The sequence below is a fragment of the Pseudopipra pipra genome, chromosome 5 (genome assembly GCF_036250125.1).
Source record: "Pseudopipra pipra isolate bDixPip1 chromosome 5, bDixPip1.hap1, whole genome shotgun sequence".
Lineage (NCBI taxonomy): Eukaryota > Metazoa > Chordata > Aves > Passeriformes > Pipridae > Pseudopipra > Pseudopipra pipra.
This window is the reverse complement of record NC_087553.1, coordinates 7,973,271-7,994,690: the sequence shown is the minus strand read 5'-3', so window position 1 is coordinate 7,994,690 and position 21,420 is coordinate 7,973,271. Positions and strand designations below refer to the sequence as shown.

General features: G+C 42.9%; 1 protein-coding gene across 2 annotated transcripts; it reads right to left on the bottom strand.

Annotated features, from left to right (window-relative positions):
- Positions 1-996: 996 nt before the first annotated feature.
- On the bottom strand, positions 997-16,985 carry USP18 (ubiquitin specific peptidase 18). Of its 2 annotated transcripts, none has more exons than XM_064654326.1 (11): positions 16,756-16,985; positions 13,727-13,895; positions 12,266-12,362; positions 10,854-10,999; positions 7,794-7,873; positions 6,889-7,035; positions 5,978-6,073; positions 4,805-4,975; positions 3,960-4,091; positions 3,503-3,552; positions 997-2,997 (listed from the first exon to the last, which is right to left on the bottom strand). In XM_064654326.1, the coding sequence occupies exons 2-11, from the start codon at positions 13,893-13,895 to the stop codon at positions 2,910-2,912; spliced, it is 1,176 nt and encodes a 391-aa protein (XP_064510396.1). In that variant the 5' UTR covers positions 16,756-16,985; the 3' UTR covers positions 997-2,909. The 2 variants fall into 2 exon arrangements, with proteins under 2 accessions (XP_064510396.1, XP_064510395.1); XM_064654325.1 differs by having other exon boundaries at positions 13,727-13,903; positions 16,756-16,983.
- Positions 16,986-21,420: the final 4,435 nt, after the last annotated feature.

Sequence of the window (21,420 nt, the reverse complement as noted above, 5' to 3'; positions counted from 1 at the left end):
AATTATTTTTTTACTTTTACTTTCATGTATAATTTTTGGTATTTACAAGATATTGACATTTTAGAAATTAGACGTGTGAGATGTATAATTGTTATATAGATTTACATTTTTTCTGGTTTTCTCTGTGTTTCTTGAAGGTGAGGAATATCTCAATCTGAGGAAGTGTCTGTCAGAGGTGAAGCAGAGAATATGTAATTTGCTATTGCTCCTTCTCTTAAACCTTGGTAATCCTAAACCAAACAAAAAATGGAAATAAGGAGTTACCAGGACCTATACAATAATCTCTCCACACAGATACTCTTGGCTTTATCTGGGTTTTCAAAGCCCTTGCTATCCGTGCTGGGCTTCATTTGCACAGTGACTCAAACACAGGGCTAATAATACTGGTAATACTACTACTACCACTACTACTAATAATAATCTTGACTCCTTTGTGATGGCTCTGTGGTGGAGATTTTTTTTCTGGCAGAAATGCAGGAGCTGTTTCCTGTAGCCACCCCAAGGCAAGGACTCTACATTAGCACCAATCTCCATGTTATGCCTGTACAGTACTGAATCCCAGGCACTTTGCTGAAAGGGGGTTTCCTTAGATGTAAGTAAACTCCTAGGGCAGTATGCAGCTGAGCTTTGCTGCGGACACAGAGGCAGCCAAGGTGACTTTTTGCGAAAGCAGCTCAGGTCAGGCAGAGTTTTTGAAACTGAGTTTTTAAACTGCCATGCAGTTTGCACACCCTCCCGCTCCTCCCGTGGCCCATCTGCATCTGGAAGCAAATATAAGCTTGACAGCAAATCTAAAAACAAACCCATTGTGTCTCCAGCACAAGGGTGAAGTGACCAGGTTTAGCTGCTTTTCCTTGGTTCTTGGAGCTAAATATTAGCAGCAGCTCTACCCCAAATATCAACCTGAGCATTCACCTCTGTGCATGTGCCATGTGGCCTCCCACCTGCATTTACGGTGTTTAGGAACAACAGACCAAGAATAAACCACAAGACCCATTTTCTAGGGAATTTATCATGTAGTATTTTATTTAAAAAACACTTACTACTTTTCATTGAGAGTAATATTTTTTCACTGACTGGAAAGATTCTTAATGTATCTCTGCAATTGCTTCCTTGATGGGTAACATCCCTGGAAGGTTATGACACATTTAAGGCATTTTTCATAAGCATAAGTTTTCAAATTTCAAGTTATATCTAACTAGAAATGTCTTGTCAGTCTCTTAACCCATTAATTTCCCAGTTTCTGGAAGTGCATTGTTTTTCTGCTCCTTCACTTCGGCAAAGTGCGGGACAAAGCAAACAGGAGCTTGGTTTTCTTACTCATCCATTGCGAGGTGCTTTAGGAAGATTGAAACACATTCTTGTATGTGAATAGAGTGAAAATTCCTCATCCTGGTGACAAACAACACACCGGGATATTTTAACGAAGGAGGAACAGTATAAATAAAAGAGAGTTGAGCAGAATAACGGACCTTGCTATACAGCAAAATAAATACCTGCTACACTATGAAAGTGTAATTTCATAGCTATGCTCCATAATTTCTCAATTTACCTTCCACATACCAAAAGAAAACAGACATGATTTGTGAACTTCATCATCACTATCAAAATATAATTAAGTTACACACAGTTGCTATTAAATCTACATTAGTAATTTTAAAATGTGCTCAGTCCCACAAAAATAGCACCTTTGTAAAGATACAGTCAAACTGCTGGAATCCTCGATCCCTTCACAGGATGTGGTACAACAAGACTTAATGCCACCAGGGCATTAAAAGCATCACAATCAGAGTTTTTGACTTTCCTCACAATGGAGCCTTGTGATGAGCCTTCAGAACACTCTTCTTCACGCTGTCACATGTGACCAACCTTCCTTTCTAGCTCTCTTTACATTTTCCCTCTGTGTGGTCTTGCCACGGGAGTACAGGTGGAACCAACAGTACAGAGTAACGGGACTCAACAGGAGATTTAAAAATTACCCACTTTCTTTATACAATTGTTCTCTCTAGAACATTTTCTGCTTGAAGGACATTCCCACCTCAAGGGCAGAAAGGGAAAGAAGAGGGCAAGACAATTCCAGCTGGCAACCAGGTGAAGAATACTTAAGGAAAATCCCAAAAGTTCAAGCACAGCAAGGCATCTTACTTCCCCTATCACAGTGTATTGCCCTGCATCGTGCAAAATCACTAATTAGCTTCAGAATCTCTGTTACTTTGAATATTTCCCTCTCTACAGGAAAGAAAATGCGTATAAACACCTGATAAGTGTGTTAAAACAATAATCACCTGCACAAATATATATGAATTCATCTTGTAAATCAGAACTGCTGCAAAAGCTCCTGATTTAAAACACCTCATTGTGCTGATGCCAACTTTCAAATACATCTCAGCCCCTGTAGTGACTCATTTTCAGGGAGGTTTTAAGGAGTAAGAGTCACTGGCATGTGGCATAAAGGTTTTGATCCTTCCTGCAGATGTTTCTGGTGACTTCTGGGGTCTCCTGCCCAGCTTGCCAGCATCTCACATGGTGCTGAAAGGGCAAAGTCTCAAGCTCTTACTGATGCTCCCCAGGCATACCACACACCTCTCTGGAATATCACACAGGTTTTCAGGCCAAACACTTCCCCTGTATGGGAATTTAGGCATCAGCATTAAGGAAAATGCTAAGTCAGCAGAGACAAGGACTAACTCACTATCTTTTAAAGACGAAATGAATATGTAGAATCACATAAATATAAAAAATACATGAAAGAAAAAGTTTTAGTTGCAACAGTTCTTAGATCCTTCTTCTAGCTGAGTGTTTTTCATAAATAAATGTGAACATAGAGGTTGCTGAGTGCAAAATGTCTTTCTTATGGAACATTTGTGCATGTCCACTCTTGCACAGAGGTGCTGAGCTCCATGGACAACTCACAGCTTTCCCAGACACTCTGATAGTCCTGGATGGGGCTGCTGAGGATGTTTTTTCATGTAAATCAAGAGATAGGCCGTTTCTCCCCTGTAAAGGCAAAGAAAAAGCAAAATGTGATGTATATGTTTGAAGATCTAAGGTTGCAAGTAACCTCCCAGGTTTGCTCCTGCCCAGCTTTTTGTGGTTTGGATCTACTAAGCCGACCCTTTCCAGTGTTCCTGAGAGAGCATATAAAGCTGACTCCCTGTCAGCACTTTAGCTTATAGGAGGGATTATCTCCCTCTTATAATATCCCCCTCTCATAAGACATTTTCTTATGATGGATCAAAACAAAAAGCATGGAAAAATCCCGACTGAGGTATCTAACTGCAGCCAGCCCCATTTGTGACTACTCAGTAACCCTAGAGGCTCCCAGTATAGTCATATGCAGTCCCATCAGAGCAACCAGAATACAAGGATGCCTCTTCTGCTCTCCTGCATCCCCACTATATCCCAGGCAATATGCAATTCAAACCATTTATCTTCCCTCTCTTTGCTACCCTCATTCCAAAGTCCAGAGCAGCATTAGGTAAAAACAGATATGTTTGCATACCAGTGGAGGTTGGAATGTCCATAGGTGCATTTAACATCATCCCATGATACCTAGAGAAGAAAAACACACAAGAGGAGGCTGGTAAAAACTCTTAGGAGATGGACACGTTGTGATACCAGCGCACCAGTTCTCATTAGAGTGGTGTAAGTGGCACTTCCAGGAACTAAGCACCTTTTAATAAATTGGTTTACTGCTTTACAAGGGAAAACAGTTCCTCTTCTAACACAGTAGAGTACATAAAGTAGGGGTATACATCAAATGGCTGCTTTTGCAAGTCACAAAGCAGAAACTGAGGCCTTGTTTGGTGCAGAAGCAAGAGCCTGCAGCAGAGGTGCACAAAGCTCTGCAGCTTCAGTTTCTTTTCCTGGTTCTCTTTAATTAGCAGTCAGTCAGACTGAGCAAGATCTGGAGGAGAGGTCGGGAAAGTACAAAAAGAAACGTGGATTGATCTCCTCACCTGGCAAACCTGAGAATCATTAAAGCAATACCATTTACACTCTGTGAGGCTTTGAATGTAGGCACAGTAATGTCCACAACTAGCTGATCCTGAATGAGCAACGACAGCAAAAAGGCCATACTGCCAGGTAGCCTGCAAAGAGACACAAAGAGTAACTTTTAGTGCAGTAATTCTCATTTGCCATTTACTGAAGAGAAGCAAAATCCAGGACAACGAGGATGTGGATTTTGCAAGGAGAAAGGAAGAAGAGCAGATTAGCCTTGAGGATCCTGCCTTTTTTGCTCTTATCCTCATAGTTTAGCCTGCCAGCTATGGGCTGGCAGCCTCCCTGGAGATCACAGGAATGTGAAAAAGGTAGAAGAATAGCAAAGGAGTTACACTACAGACAACACCACACTGGTGACTTTTGCTATTGCCACATTTCCCCTTTTTAATTCACAGTAAGGGGGACAGATCCACGGTGGGGCAGAACGGTCTCAGCTACTTGGCAAAGCTGTTGTTTCCTTGCTAAGCTCAACTCTGTGGCCAACAACACTGCATGGGAAATACCAGGAATGGAGTTCCCCTGCCTTGGACTGGTGAGATATGTAAAGCCTGTTTTTTGTCCTTATGGCAGGAAGCTCCAGTTATTGTGCCTTTGGTGATTTACTCTGAGCACAGAATGCTGAATAATGACTGAACCAGTTAAGACCAGACCCATGTGAAAGATGTCTGAGACACAGAGTTTTAAGACAGGCACTTTGAAATCAGGCAAGTACTGGTGTGATCTCTTAAAATTTTATGAGACTTGAGCAGAGAGAAGAAGAAAATCTTCTCTTTTTTAGACAGCCTTAGGAGCATCTCACCTTTTCATTGTCATCTGTTTGGCACTGGTTTTCTGTCAAGACTCCATTGAAATCAAGGTCCCGTGGGAATGGGAGATAGTGACTGAGCTTGTGCGTGTAGGATGATTTTTCGAAGCAGAAGCGCTTTAGGTGTATGGTCAGAGTCTGTGGCAGATAGACGAGCTTCATGCTCTGTAAAACAATAAATAATGTGTTTGAAAACTAAAGAATAAACCCTGGGGAGGTAGGCTGGAAACAGCCATTGGCACCCAGTGCATATAGCATGGAGAACAGTCAGTGCTGTAAGTGAATGGCTGCCAATTGCACCACACAGCAGATGCCAAACCTTTGTAGCCCATTTGCACACAAGACACATAATGGAGCTGTGATAACCAAGTTTCTCAGCTTCAGTGTGATCAGCACTCAGCCTCGGGTGTGTCAAGGGTTGCTTCATTTCTCATCTGCTTTCCTAACCCTAGATTGCTAGTACTAGGTAGGGCAAGGAGAGGCAAACCAACTTTTTTGTGACATGTGACCACTGGAGCTCCGTGAAGGATGTCAAGCTGACAGCTCATTTCTTCCAGCACTGCCTGTTGCTGCCATGGCTGTCACTAAGACACATGGATTCATTGTGGCCTCAGAGGCAGCCCAACAGTGAAAATGTTGTGGGAAGTTCCCTCCAAGCCTTGTGCTAAGGCATTCTCCCTCATGCTGCTCTCTTTAAGAGGCACTTGCCTCTTCATGAAACAGCTAATTCATCATCTGGCACAGACTGATACTGTGAAAAATAGGGAGCCCAGTGGAGAGCAGGGAAGAAAGGAAATCATCCTACAGTATCCTACTTTTAGGTGTATGCACAGTTCAAGTAACATATTTTTGTCCACCTCTGCAGCTACACAGCAGTGTAAAGGCCCACAGTGCACACACAGAATAAACCAACAGAAGCTCCTCTTCTCAGTGGCTTAGAGTAAAACTCATGAAACCCTTTGTAGCAAGAGCTACAACTACAGCAGGGAACTTCCTAACAGGAGGAAAGATGCATGTGGTTTATACCTTGCTGATACTTCTGTGCTGACAAATCTGAGTTGTTGATCTCCTCTTAAACTGATATGGTTGAGTCCTTTCCCCACCCTTCCCAGTCCTAAAGGAATTTCTCTGTGTGAGAGACTTATGGGAAAATAATTCTCTGATTACCTTCAAAAAAGGTGTTTTCATTCCACATTGTTGACAGAAACACATGTTTTGACCAGTCAGCTCTTCTGGATGGAAAAAGTACTGTAAACAGTCCTCCTATGAAGACAGAGGAGATTTCTTTCAACTGAATTCCTTCAAGCTGGGTTTCTATTTCTACTTTATTTCACAGAGTACAAACAAATAACAAAACTACAGAAGGCATATTTTATTCAAAGGACAAAAGACTGCCCAGCAGCCTAAAAAAAGGTACCCCATTTTTCCTAGCTGCTGTTGTGATTGCACTAGTTGGGAAAAAAAATGGAGTACCACATTTTTCGCAAAGAAGATGTTGATGCACACGTGTCTTTTATACCTACTTCAAAGCTTTAGAGGTTTTCAAAGAGTAATGATGAAAAAGTATAAAGGGTCAGGTGGTCCAGTGGTGAACTGGCACCTCAAAAATCCACTATATTTGTGGCAGCACCGACACAGTCACCAGCACTGCTCTATCTGCAGCACTGATTCAACAGTGAAAGACGACTGCACTGGGCAAACACAGTGTGTCTGGCCAGGGATTCCAAGTCATCTAGGGCACCTCACTGTGGTATCTAAGGTCTCACAGGTACACATCACTGCGTAGTTTGAGTCTTTGAGTCTGTTGCAGAGTATTTAGCCAACACTCTTTTTAGAAAGGTGATTCAAGGACTTTATTTTCCAGCCCCTAAATCAAACAAATTTTTCGAGACCTCTAAAACTCTTCCAAACAAATAAGAAATGTGAAGGAGGAAAGCAAGGTGGTCCCAAACGCTCTACAGAAATCTTGCAGAGATTCTAGGTGCGACACAGGAGACACCAGGGCTGCAAGGAGATGGCTCCCACAGTGACAGAGGGGAATCTTTCTCCCAAGGGAACAGTGTTGCCACGAAACTTACCAGAGTCTTCAGCCTGTGAGAACTGGAATCCAACACTGGCAGTGGAAGAGTTAACATGCAGCTGTTGTTCTTTATTTCAAAAGAGCAATTCTGACAGGCCAGATGCTCCTGTATGCAGATAGTGTACAAATCACTCAGCTCTTCAACCTGGAGGGACAAAAAAAGGCCAAAACAAGGTTTATGAAGATGACAGACGATGTACTTTCTTGTGGGTGGAAAAATCTACGTGCACATGTTATTTCAAGCCAGGTTACTGCTTTAATGTTCAAACCAAGATCTAACACTGACTTATGTGGACAGGCCACTTCCCACAATTTAAAGGAGGGCAATTCCTTCCCCTCATCCCCTCTCAGAGGGGAAAGACACAGCCTATAACAAGATCAGAACACTTAAATGTCTGCTTTGATGCAGAATTGTACTGTTTTGTTTGAAACTGCAAAAGAAGCCTGTCTTCTGTATGAATAAAACTATGACTGAGTCAAGGAAGAATCTCTTTTCTCTTCCCAGTCTGCTAGAAGAAACTGTCATATATATAACATACTAACAGTGACTTATTAGAAAGAAATGCACATGGCTGACTTCAAAAAATGGGAAAGTTGTGTCAAGGCATGCCAATAAACGCTTACAGAAATTTGGGGGGAAAAAATGAAAGAAAACTAAATTTGGTGTTGCAAAAAGATCAATTTTTTACTTATTAATCAACTCTCCCGTTAGAACAGAGACTCTGGCATGCCCTAAGAGTAGGAAGAACAAAAATTAACTGTAATTCAAAATGTTGTAGGTTATGAGATCAAGACTTCTTCTCCCATTTGACAGACGTGAGGAAAGACCCAAACAGGGGATGGATAATTTTAAGAATTTAACTTAAGACAATTGTCAGTGTTCATTTCAGTTACCATCCTTACCAGCTCTAGCTTTTTCATCTGCTTCTTTATCAAGTTCCAGAGACGCAGAAACAGCTGAGCAGCATCATGCTGCACAAACACTGGACAAACAGAAAACACAACCCCAATAAGTATTGTGAACAGCACCAAGCACAAACTTCCCACAGAGGGCAAAGGCAGAGTTATTGTCCCCCATTAGATCCAGTTTCTTGTCCCTTGCCACTCCCTGCCAGGGACAGAACTTAGACTGGACAAGAGCTGCAATCTCTCTGTGTGACCTGAACAGGCAGTGGGAAAAGATAAGAGGGCTTGCACCACCCAGTGCTAAAGTTGTGTACTTGACACCAGGTGCAGGGGCAAGAGTACACCAAATACCTACCAGAAAACATGGCTCAGATGTCTCACTGATTTGAGAGCTGTATTTCATAGCATCATAGAATGGTTTGGGTTGGAAGAGACTTAAAGGACATCTCTTTCCAACCCCCCTGCCATGGACAAGGACATCTTCCACTAGAACAGGTTGCTCAGAGCATTTTCCAACCTGGCCTTGAACACTTCCAGGTATGGAGTATCCACATCTTCCCTGGGCAAACTGTTCCAGTGTCTCACTACCCTCAGAGTAAAGAGGCTCTTCCTAATATCAAATCTAAACCCAACTTCTTTCAGTTTAAAGCAATCACCTCTTGCCCTATCACTACATTTCCTTGCAAAAAGTTCCTTTTGAATCCTGCTTAGAAACAATAAAGAGAAGATTCTGTTCTCTTTTTCACCTTTATTACACCACAGACCTTTTTTCCCCCATCCCCTAGTGAAGGTTATAATTCTCCTGAGTGCTGAGATAAAATTATGTCTCACACACCAAATAGTATAAACCCCTTGATCTCTATCCAGCACATGGTTTCAGCACAGGAAGCCAAGTATGATGAAGTGACATTATGCTTTGCACTCTAGCTAAATTGGCATATTAGGAAACCTGAAGTGGTGGGATACAGCTCAACGCACAGCTTGCTTAGAATGGCTCAGCAGGGAATTGCTTCAAGATTAAATTTAGGCAGAAAGAAAAGAATCTACATCCTTGAATGTGAAGAACTGATTTTATCAGCCAGTGAGGAACTCAAGAGTTAGGAACTGGGAAAAAATTAAATGCGGTACAGCAAAATCATAGTATTTCTGGACTACCTTTTTGCTTGATCATAGGTGGAACAAATTTTGTAGAATAATCCAACAACCTGATACGGAAGTGCTTTCAACTTCCCAGCAATGCAAGTCTGCAGGTACTGACTTCAGCTGTGTTCTAGTAGGATCACAGACATCTCTGATTAAACAAAGCTCAGAACATACACCTTTCCTCATGTCTAATAGCACATGCATGATCCAGGAAAAGAACCACTTTCTGAGATGCTGGAGTTTAGGAACCACACTTGAATTTTAAAGAAGAAGGACAAGGTGGGAAATAGTCAAGCTTTACAAATTCCCTTTGGGCATTTCTCTTTGACAGGAAGGCAGACTGCAAAGCCATTCAGAGTAAGGGGGGAAATGAGGCAAACAGAAATATTGAGTTTATCTTGCATTCCTCCTTAACAAAGATGGCTGGCTACCACCTCCTCTTTCAGTGCTGTCCTGTTTGGGCAGGAGAGCTGGGCTGATTCCAACAGGATGAGGTGCAACAAGGCCAAGTGCCGGGTCCTGCACTTTGGCCACAACAACCCCCTGCAGCGCTACAGGCTGGGGACAGAGTGGCTGGAGAGCAGCCAGGCAGAAAAGGACCTGGGAGTTTGGATTGACAGGAAGCTGAACAGGAGCCAGCAGTGTGCCCAGGTGGCCAAGAAGGCCAATGGCATCCTGGCCTGGATCAGGAACAGTGTGGCAGCCGGACCAGGGAAGTGATTCTTCCCCTGGACTCAGCACTGGTGAGGCCACACCTGGAGTGCTGTGTTCAGTTCTGGGCCCCTCAGTTCAGGAAGGATATTGAGGGGCTGGAGCAGGTCCAGAGAAGAACAACAAGGCTGGTGAAGGGACTCCAGCACAAGTCCTATGAGGAGAGGCTGAGGGAGCTGGGGTTGTTCAGCCTGGAGAAGAGGAGGCTCAGGGGAGACCTCATCACTCTCTACAACTACATGACAGGAGGTTGTAGCCAGGTGGGGGTTGGTCTCTTCTCCCAGGCAGCTATCAGCAAGACAAAAGGGCATGGTCTTAAGCTGTGCCAGGAGAGGTTTAGGTTAGATATTAGAAAGAAATTCTTTACAGAGAGGGTAATCAGACATTGGAATGGGCTACCCAAGGAAGTGGTGGATTCTCCATCCCTGGAGGTTTTTAAGATGAGACTGGATGTGGCACTTAGTGCCATGATCTAGTAACCATGGCTGTAGTGGATCAAGGGTTGGACTTGATGATCTCTGAGGTCCCTTCCAACCCAGCTCATTCTATGATCATACAATAAAGATCAGGACATTTGGATACACCCTGTGTATTTGTACACATAGACAGACTCCCAGCATCCTACTGTCACCAGTCACACGTGCATTCAACAGTCACACGTGCATTCAACAGTCTCTCTCTCCTCTCTCTCTCAACTCTTGACCAGTTGAGAGATTAAGACAGCAAATTTTTCTCTCTGCCCTTATAAAAAGGAACAGGAAGTACAGAGTTTCTATCCTTGGGGATCTGTGTGAACTTATCTTTTCCACGCTATCGCTTTTTTCTAACAAGTAACAGCAGCTATTTCACTATTATGATGCCAGTACAGCAAGACAAATCAAGTTCTAAGCTGTCTTCTCAGCCCTGCACAGCCCTTTCCCCTTGGTCAGTGTCTGTAGCTGAGTCTTCCAGCAGTCTGATAGACTGCTCTCCCTTTGGACATCAGCAAGGATATACAACAGGGTTTTTTTTTCCCCCTCTTCATGAGCAACACACAGCATCACACTAACAGGTGGGGAGCAGCTATAAAGAGCACTACATCATCATGTACCTAACTCCTGACATTTCTGAATGCAGATGCTGGAGTCTGCACTGCTTGTTAGTGCTGGGTAATCAACACCCCGGGTTTGCAGGCAGAGGTGGGCATGAGGCAGCGCTGCTTACATTCCACTCTGTGCGCTGAAAGGCAGCAAGCGAGTTCTGTGGGGCGAACAGCTTTGCGCTTGCCACGCTGCATCTCCTCCAGCAGCAGGAGCATTTGGTACGGGACATTGCTCCTCCTCTGCGCGGCACACGGTGGCACTGTGATCCTACAAAGGGAAGAAGCAACACGGATGGTCATCAAGGGGTACAATGGAGAAATATCAGACATCACACCTGAAGGAGCAGAAGGTAAGTAGCCCAGCTAGCAACTCAAGAGGAACCCGAATGAGTATATTTTCAGCAAAAGAAGGAAAAAAGGGGAAGCAGTCACCTGCACTAGCTCACCCCACAGCACAGGCTGACAGTTCTAAAGTGAAAGGCCACAATGTTAAGTTGGCCTGTTTCTGAGTAAGGGACAAGCCAAGCAGGACCTCAAGTGCTTTCTGGGCTCTAGAAATAACATTAGTTACAGCCAGTTTCAGAGCTGTTCTTCCCTCCCACTGATTCATGTCCTCGTTCTCAACATACCCTCAAAATTTCATGGGCACATAAATCAAAATGCTTGTATTTCAAATACATGACAACTGAAAAGGTCTTTATCCTCCTTAAATTTATTGCAGTCCACAGGTTTTTCTAAGTCTTTCTTCAAATAACCGTGGTAACCTACTGTCTACATTATTTAGCTTTGCCCATTCATGACACTTCTCATCTCTGCACGTCAGTAACATCTTCTTTCTCCTCTGCACAGTAGTGAGCATCCAAGAAATGTAGAGAAAGAACTGAATAGGAATGATCCACTTAGATGATTAAAGCTGCAGTAAACTGAGTAAATTGAAAATAAATCAAACCAGTTATTATTGTAGTTGGTAGGGAGGCAGAAGCCCAAATCCTCCTCACAAACAACCAGGGAGAACAGTCAAGCAAGACAAAGTAAAGCTATGTATTCTTGATCTGCAACAACATTATTAGTCTTCTCTATGAGGTGCTAACCAGGGCAATCAGGGGCCAGAGGCTGGGGATTACCAAATGTTTGTGTTTACATGCTTAAAGTTATAAAATTAATAGTGGATATGGTTAGGCACAACACATCCTTTTTTTAAAATGGCCTATGAGTAAACCTGGAATAAAATCATATCCTCTTTTGGAAAAGAGAGATACAAGTCATAAAGACTCAGTTCAGGACTGTAGGTTACTGGTGTGCAAAGGGCACACGAATCAGAGATGACTAACAAGTCAGAATACTGCAACTTCTACTTTTGCAGGCCCTAGACTATGTATGACAGACACAAGGCAGAGACCTTGCTGAGGGAGCTGAAAGCACCTTTGATAGCACCTCAATGATCTAATCCTTCAAATGCACATCCCATATGAAAAAGAGGGGGAGGCAACAAAGCAACAATGGAAGTATCTCTGGTAGTTCAAACAAGTGGTACCTTCGAAGTATCCCTGTGAAGTGTATATTCATGAGGAACACTTGGAGCAGAGAGTTCAGACAGCAGCTCTGTCCAAGGTTATACAGTCCAATAGCTCCTGTAGGAATAGAAAAAGAGGAAGTGAGGCCTGGAGATAGGTACAAGAAAAGAAAGTGAAAATTATTTGAAAGTGGCAAACTCCTCTTGCCATTCTACATGCTCAGTGGTGTAGGTTGAGCATCTTGGTCAGACCCGAAAAAGTGTTCAATCTATTCTTCTGTTGCTCAAGTAGATAACTTTTGGTTTTGTTTGGCAATTGACAGGAAAAACCCAAGTAAGCCTGGATAATGATACTCAGATTTCTCCCAGTTCCTCTATTTTCAGTCCTCTGAAACCACCTGAAACACCTAAACAGAAAATAAAACCACGGGAAGCAAAAGGACTTTTATTTAGTCTTTTACACAGCAAAGCCTAAGAAAAAAATTAAGAGCTCCGTGTGGGACGAGATCCTAGCTGTCCATCAGGTAGGATTCAAGGTTCCCTTCAGCCTGTCTCTGGTATGGCTTTTTTTCAGTTTCAAAGAAAGGAACTAGCCTGAGAGAAGAAGCAAGTCACAGCTGCTCCTGCATCTAAAAAGGTGGCATGTTCTGTGCCCCACTGTGTAGGATCGTGACCAAAGCAAGCACACAAAGGGTTAACGAAGCAGTGGGGATTGCCAGAATGGAAGAGAATGTGGCAGAAGGTGGGAGGAAGTGTCTACAAGGTGCATGGAGCCAAAGGTCCATGACCCAGAACAAGAAGATTATTGAAGAAAAGAAGAAAGCTGTTGAAAGCTGATAGCTGCGAAGATGGACATTAGTTGTTTAACAGGTAGAAATATGCACACTGTAATTTTATAGGGCCAAGTATTGCTTGTTGATAGGTTGAAGAGGCTTAGCTAACAGACCAGAAATGAAACTAGTTCCTCTATAAATAGAGGTTTGAAATAAATAATAAACGATCCTCTTGCTGACCAGCGAGTGTGTCCGTGTCTCGGTCGCTACACCCCGCTGCAGTATAAGCAACTCTGGTCAGAAATTAGAAATTTTGCTTCTGAAGTCATCACCAAAGAGAGAGAGGACACAGAATGGAAACCCAGAACACCTTTGAAATACATACAGTCGGTGGTAAGGGTGGGCCTAGTTCATGGTTTAGTAAACCCAGAATCAATGCTGGCTTTGTTTGGAAAGAGACAGAGCCACCATCTAGACCTTTTGGGCCGCAATGGCCAATTTGAGGACTTAAAATGGGAAAAAGCTATGAGATCCTCATGAAATCCATTCCCCCGAAATGGTTATTTGGCAGGATAAAATAATAATCATCTACATATTCCTCAGTGAAGAAGTAAGGAATAGGAGAAAATGAAGCCCAAGGACAGAATATAGAACAGCAGCCATTAGAAACAGAAAATATTAGAGCTAAGAACAGACAAAATATTATTACCATTTTTTAAGTCTGCCACACCAAAGACTGATGTCAGCCTCCGTTCCTTGGCCTTCAGCTCTTTGGCTTCATCTTTATTACTTTGTACTTCAGCTTCTGCCTCCATGGTCTCACTTAGTGCCAGCTCTGGTTTCTTGCCTCTTTCTTGATGTCCACTGTTTTGTCCCATCTACAATACTGTAAAAAGACAGAAGGATGGCAAAGAGACACAGCAAGATCAGAAGGAGTGGGAGCATCCAAACCCACTGGATTTGTCGGTGATATTTTCATTACGAAAAAGGTGAAATCACAGAATGGTTTGGGTTAGGAGGGACCTTAATCTAGTTCCAACCCTCCTGCTACAGGCAGGGATGCCACCCACTAGATCAAGGTTGCTCAGGGCCCCGTCCAGCCTGGTCTGGAATATCAATAAAATAAGCAAGATTACTGCAACAGCATTTGGTGTATTTGAATAACATGGGTATTGTAGCTGTGCAAGGTAACAGAGTTTAATGGCAATTGCTCATCCTGTCTTCCTCTCGAGGCTATATAAATAAATGAACCTTCAGTTCCACAGAAACAGCTCCATCTAACTAGAGAACTCCAGATATCCCTGTTCAAGGAGATTTTGTAAATAAGATGATTAAAATTATCCCAATGGTAGATGTTGCAAAACTCCAATGTTTAGTAAAAGCAACATTTTATCACCCGAAGTACCCCAAGTATTCAAAAGGGCAAATTTCACCTTTTTTAGCCTTTTGACCTGACAAGTATGTTTGGTTTCTGTGCTGGGCTCCCTGCACTGTTTTTAAGTGCCTTATTCACAGCTCTACTGTGGCACTTCGGACTGCAGTTTTTGAAAGACATTTAAGAACTGAAATATCAGTTTCTTTTTCTGTTCCTTCAAGTGATCACAGACAATTGCACAAGGGAACCATTACAATACCTTGACTGTCGACAGACCATTACTCTGAGACATTCTCCTGTGACTCAGCTACTGACTACTAAACCAAAGTAAAAATACATGAGCAAAACAATATGATAAATGTTCAAATGCAACTATACAAAATTGAAACTTTTTATAAGCCCACCTCCAACACAAAGAACAGAATTAGAAAAAAGTGGATATGCTTAGGGAAGCATTCACAGGTGAGGAGGGGGGACCCACAAAACAAATGCTCAGATATTATTATTTTAAAAATATTAAACAGCACATAAAATCAACCGAAGGCCAGGTGCTGAAAGAACGAAGAAAAGCTACCAAGGAAGGGAAATAAGCAAAATATCCTGATTCCACCTTTCACAGAAAGAAAATCTTTGTTTTAAAAGCATGTTTTCAGGTTAACTGTGCCTAATAATTGTAAATATCAAAGCTTCTGAAAATTGAAGCAGAAAAACTAGAAACGGATTTTTTTCCCAATTATTATCTTTAAGCTTAAGTATAATTATTTCCAACTCTACTTTTGAAGATTACTTTTGAACTCTGTCATACACTCAGATTCACTAAAAATTGTCAAATTTGCTGAGAAGTTTATTTGAAAAAAAAAAAAAAACTCTGACAAAGATAGATTCAAGAATATTGCTTTTTACATACCCAAAATCCAGTGATAAGAACAGCTATGGAGGAAAAGAGAAATTTTATTTGATTTCTTCCTTGGCAAAACAGAGTCTGAACACACACTGCCTCTTTCCCTGGAATTGATTTAACAGTGCATTCAGGTTTCTGAAAGCCCAGCTGGTGTGGGAGCCCATCTGGGCCTGTAACATGAGAACCACTGGGTTTAGCTGGTTGGCCTTAGCCAAAAGCTAAGGGATGCTCACAGCCAGTGGGGATGTCAAAGAAGACAGAAAGGAGAGGGACAGGCAGTGCAGAGGTGGCAAAAAAATAGCTGGGGCTGTAGCAGGGATGAAGCGAACCAGCAAGACATTACTTTCGTCAGGATAAGATTAAGGGTAGGATTAATGAGTAAACTCAGGGCTTTGGGTGACTTGAGAAATAGGTAGAAAAATACTAGGGCATGAAGATGCAGGAGGATACAGAGAGAGGAGGACTTGGGTTTCTAGTTCAATGACACTCTCCCCCAGGCACCTCTAGCAAGAACCCGGGTACTGGAGCAGGGACACGAACACAGTTTCCCAACCCTGGCATGGAACTGCCTCACTTTGTCTGGCTGTCAGCAGTAAAGCATTCCGAAGATTTGCACTTGACCGTCTTTCCCTTGCACAAGTGTATAAAAAAACTGGTGAGTGAGCTGAGGAACTGAGGAGTACGCTCCCCTCCTGCCCCCAATTTCTCCTCTCTCACCACAGGAGCAGGGTTACTTCTCAGGTTTTTTTTGCAGGTCAGGGGTAGGACCTTGGCTGCACCAAGCAACTCCACTAGCACTGGGCATCCTGTAATCATCTAACCCTCTCACTTGCTCTCCCTCAGCCAAGCCCATCATCCTCCCTCTCATCCTGGACTGCTCCACAGTTCCATCTGCCCTCCCAAGACACTGGCTTCTCACAACAAACCCCCAGTGGTGCCTTCATGCCCTGTGCCTCAAAGTGCCCCTCTGCCTGAGGAGTAGCCCCATCTCTGCCCCTGGTCACCCCTTCCCCACCGTCGTAGTCTCCTTTCCCCTCACGGGCATCTTGGGGTGCAGATGGTGCTGGGGTGGGTGGTGGGCTGCAGGTGGGAAGGCCAGGTTGGATGAGGCTCTGAGCAACGTGGTCTAGTGGAAGGTGTCTCTGCCCATGGGAAGGGGGTTGGAACTAGGTATCTTCAAGGTCCCCTTCCAACCCAAACCATTCTATGATATTATGACTCTGTGATGCCCCAAGGTGCTCCTCGAAGGGCTCCAGCAGAGACTCAGTGTGATGACCCATCCTCAAGGGGAAGTACCTAAGAGCGCATCACCTCCACACTTCTCCGGGATGCGACTGAAAGGAGACTTCCCACCCTGTTGTCGAACCACTCTCCCTTATTTCCCTCTTTTTATTACCTTCCCTCCCGGCACACTGCACCTCTGCCTCGACCTATCTCACAGACCAGCAAAAAGGCTTCTTACCAATTACCGCAGGACCCAGCAGCGCTTCGAGCCTCGCCTGGACCTCACGTTCACCTGCTGACAAAGGGGGCGGCGGGGGCTCGGAAAACGCGCCTGCCCGCACCGGAGCGGCGCGGAGGAGCCGCTCACCCGGAGGAGCCGGGAGGGCAGCGGGAGCCGGCAGGGCAGTGGGATCCGGCAGGGCAGCGGGGCGGAGCGGGGCCGTCCCGCCGCTCGGGTGCGTCAGGCGGCGGCAGCGCCCGCCCCGCAGTTTTCATTTCCCGCTCGGCCGGGAGAGAGGACAGAAAGTGAAACTCAGCGCCGCCCAGGGCCGCTTCCCGGCATGGAAAGGCGGCCCAGGGACAAGAGACCTCCCCCAGCTCAGCGGCCGCTCGAGGGGAACTGCTGAGAGTGGCACAGCACTGGAACAGTAATGCCAGTACGGCCCAGGGATGCCAGTACTAAATAAATACTTGAGAAAAGCAGCACTGCTTGGTTTTGCATTAAGGCTGAAGTATTTTTCCTGCTTTTCGAAAGCTGCTCAGGATGAGAAGAAATTGCCGAAATTCCCTCTGAATCCCCTAGCTGCTCTCTGTTGTCCAGTCTCATGAAATGTAAGTAAAAGCAACTGCAGACGCTAAAAATGGAAAGCTTTCACCCAGTCTGTTCAGAAACACACATTTGTAAAAAATTCAACGACACTGATATAAAGCAGAAGCAAGCAACAGCAATAAAGCCATTTGAAACCATTACAAGGACAATTTTAAAAAGTCATAAAAATAGAGTAGGTACAAAAACACATGCAATTCTGTAGTTCACTCAGCAACTTTTGTGACACATTCAGTTTCATGAAAAACAAACCTGATGGAACTATTGCTCAAGAAACAAAAGCAACCTAGTAACCTACTTGCATGACAGTCTGATTTGATGCTTGGCACCACAGTTCTCAATAAACCCATACACTACACATGTGGCAGTTATGTTGAAAAATGACGCAGCTAAAGCTGCTAATATTTGCATTAGGTTATCCTGTTTGCAACTTGCCTCTCAGAGTTCATAACTTCATATTCAGTGCATGATCAATGACTCTCTTCTTCCGTTTCATTTTCATCCATGAAAAATACAGTGTTCTGAAAACCTCTCATTTTTTAAGGCCAGTGCCAAGTTTGATTCTACATTTTCTGCAAGAAACAGTAAGAACAAATATAGAACTTTAGCACACTTCAAAAACAGTGGTAATGTATTTGACCTGTTTTAAAGACTGTATCTGACAGAAGATACAAATAGCAGGCAGCCATCCATTAATAAAGAAATTATTCAGCATTAACATGGCCATAGTCTTAATGAATTCTTAATGAGATAATGCTGCTTACAACTCATTTTCCACGAACAAAGTTTTCATGGCATTATAGAGTGGACAGGCATATAATTTAAGGAGCAGCTGAGGATAATAAAGAGATGAAGCCCTCTATTTACCCACCAGCCAGGAAAAAAATGGCATGATCTCCGCAGTGGCAAGACACAACTGTCACACTGTGTTACCATGGGGCACTTCCTACGTGAGGAATTACAAATGTCACATATTTAATGTGCTTTGGATGTGATTACAGCACCCAAATTCTACCAAAACAGTATAAGGTTTTCCAGTATTTTCATTACAGGTTTCTATTTCTAGGTATGTTTGGAAGTGTTTTTAAAAAATGCAGTTTGCCAAATTGATACCTGGTACAGAAAATGAGAGTGAAAAATTTCTTGTTAGGTATCAGTGTGAGACTTAGGGAGTTTTTTGAAACTATTCATTAGATATTGCTTACAGGACAATCAGTAGGTCATTTTCCACATTAAAAAGAACCGCATTTCTTTTAAAAACATGTATTCTGAATAGGGAATCTCAAATTCACTTCTGGAAACAAAATTAATTTTTTTTTTCTTCTTGTATAGGGCTTCTTTTTGAACTAAAAATATTTTTTAATATCCAGGTGTAATCTTAGTTCAACAGGTGAAAGAAAACTCCAAACTAATGTCTGAAAAGTGGCATTATCTACAGAGATCTCTCAGCCAACTTGTCCTTTATTTATTAAATCCTGTAATTATATAATCTTATGATAAATCACAGTAAATTTGAAGGACATTATTTTAATCAATAAAGGGCATAATTTTAATCAAATAAAAGATCTAGTTTATTTTTTGACTGAAGCTTGCATAATGAAGGAAATAAATAGGTTATTTTCTATGGCCCTGAACACTTGCAGTTTCTGTTTGTGTTTATGAGGTAATTGAAACATTTTAGCTGTTGTTTAACATCTAAACTTCAGTGAGTATACATCAAGACATCACTTATTATCATTTTAAGTAGATTTTTGTGTTCTTTTTTCTTATATGTGTAGGCAGAAAATATAAAACCTGATTTAAATTAATCACCTTACTGTAAATTCAATATAGCACATAAGTAAAACAAGTAACTTCAAACACTGTGGTGGATTCAGATTACAACTCAAATGAGAAGCAGAAACCTTTCACGTCCAAAACAGTCAACCTAATGATCAAATTATGAGAAATTTTTTTAAATATTCATAACAGAGACAAGTTTTTCTGTGGTTCATGTTGAATTTTCTACTTGCATTCCTGATACAGCGGCCACCAGAATGAAGCAGGGTGAACCATACACGTATTGGTTGCACTGGTTTCATGTTTGTCTCCAGGTGTAAAGCAATACTCTTAATATACAAAAGATTTTCTGTTCCACAACAAAAAAATCCCCCACACAAACCAACAAAAGAAGTGGAACTCAAGCACAAGGAAATTATTTTCAGAGTGACAGCCGGCTCAGTATGTCCCGATGTGCTGCTATCCAAAACACAGTGTAAAACCATTAATGCCTCCCTAAGCTTCAGTGAAACCTCAGAAGGAAGTCATAAACTCCATTTGAGATATTCTATGGGTGTGGCCCTGCTAGTATGACATTTTTAATGATCCTAATTAACCTCTTGGTTAGTTGTTTTAATTAATCATAGATTGCGTGTAAGGCCTTAAATCACTTTAAGCCAGCATACAGCAAAAGTATGTACTTCCAAACATTTCAGAAGGCCACCTCTGACCTCCAAAAGTGATTATGTTTAGAAGTTGCTCCAAAACAAAAAGGTGCCAGGTAAAAATAGCAGTTGCTGTCCCTTTCATTCCCTGAGCACTCTATCAGAAAGGTCTTGCTGGCCTCTGCTGGGCAGACGATCACTTGCAGTACCAACAGTAGGACTAGGTGTTTCCTTTCCTTTGGAAAGTACTGTCATTCACTACCAGGGACTACTCTTGCAGTCTGCATCTAAACTGAAAAGTTTCCGGCTCCAGTTTGCACAGAGAAATGTGTGGGAGAAAAGCCTGTTTGGAATCCTGCTCTGCACCTTCCACATCAGCTCTAACTACAATCACACATGAATGCTGAAAAGTGAGGCTGAAAGAGTGTGATGGTCCTTAGAGCTGAGAAGGAAGGTGGAGAGCACTTGCAGTAGGACTGTAGATTACAGACTGTAAAGGAGAGGACTGTCACTTGATCGTGGTGCAAATACAAGGTTCTGAACAGAAGGGGCCACGTGTGAGCAAGCTTTTTGTCCCAACACATTTCTCTCTGAGGGGCTTATGGAGCATCAGACCCTTCTCAGTCTTGCCAAGTATGAAATCTCCATGTGCTTCTCACACAGAAAAATGTGTTAGGAGAGAAACAGAGTAGCAAACTGCTTCTGTGGAAACATGCTGGGGCCTTGTACTTTCTTTCTCAGCTCTTCAGTGTACCCCATTCTGTCACTCTTGCAACCTGAATCTAAATCAAAAACTGTCTGGCTACCTCCTGCATAGATGAATGTTCCACAGTAAAAGACTTGCTCAGACCTTGATACAAGACTGGAAACTCCACGATCAAGTGGCAGTTCCTTTCCCCTTGCAGCCTATGAACTACAGTCACTCCATGGAGCTCTGCACTTTCTTACTCAACTATACGTACCATGAAGCACTTTCAGTCTTGCAGAGCCTGATACACTTCTAGCACAGAACACAGTTGCTGAATCTCCCCTTTGCCTCGCAGCCTTCCATGTAAACACCACACACTGGGGCTTTGCACCTTCCTTCTCAACTGTATGAACTGTCACATTTTTTCACTGTCAGATCCGAGTTTCAACCCCTAAAATGTATTTATGCTCCTATTAAAAAAAAGGTACCAGAACAAAAACAGAGGGTTGCCATTAACCTTCCCCTGTTGCTGATAAACTGCACCAAATATATGTACCGCTGCTCTGCACTTATCTTCTCGTACCACCACACTCTTGCAGTCTGAATCCAAACTGGAAGTTTTCCAGCTACAGCTCACACAGATGAATGTGACAAGATAAACAAACATGCTCTGACCTTGCACTTTACGTTTGAAAACTCTTACACGCATCCCTATCGAGTCGCTTTCCACTTGCAGCCAGTAAACTGTGGTCACACTGTGGTTCTCTGCACTTTGCCACTAAGCTATATGTACAACCATGTACCTTCAGTTATGCAGAGAAAAATGGGCTGATGTAACTACCAATAAAAATGTGTGGCATAACAGAAGAAGTAGCCAGGTAATTTTTTGCCATGGCAGCATTTCTGCAACAAAAAACACAGTGCAGCTACACAGCTTCCTTCTTATCTTTTCACTCTCGCAGAGTT

What these genes read in the sequence shown, in the direction of transcription:
- USP18 (XM_064654326.1), bottom strand. Translation starts at nt 13,895, where the DNA reads ATGGGACAAAACAGTGGACATCAAGAAAGAGGCAAGAAACCAGAGCTG. An exon ending in AGATGAAAAAGCTAGAGCTG is followed by an intron (nt 7,036 to 7,793) that starts GTAAGGATGGTA and finishes TTGTCCCTCCAG; the next exon opens with GTTGAAGAGCTGAGTGATTT. An exon ending in GGACATTCCAACCTCCACTG is followed by an intron (nt 2,998 to 3,502) that starts GTATGCAAACAT and finishes TTGCCTTTACAG; the next exon opens with GGGAGAAACGGCCTATCTCT.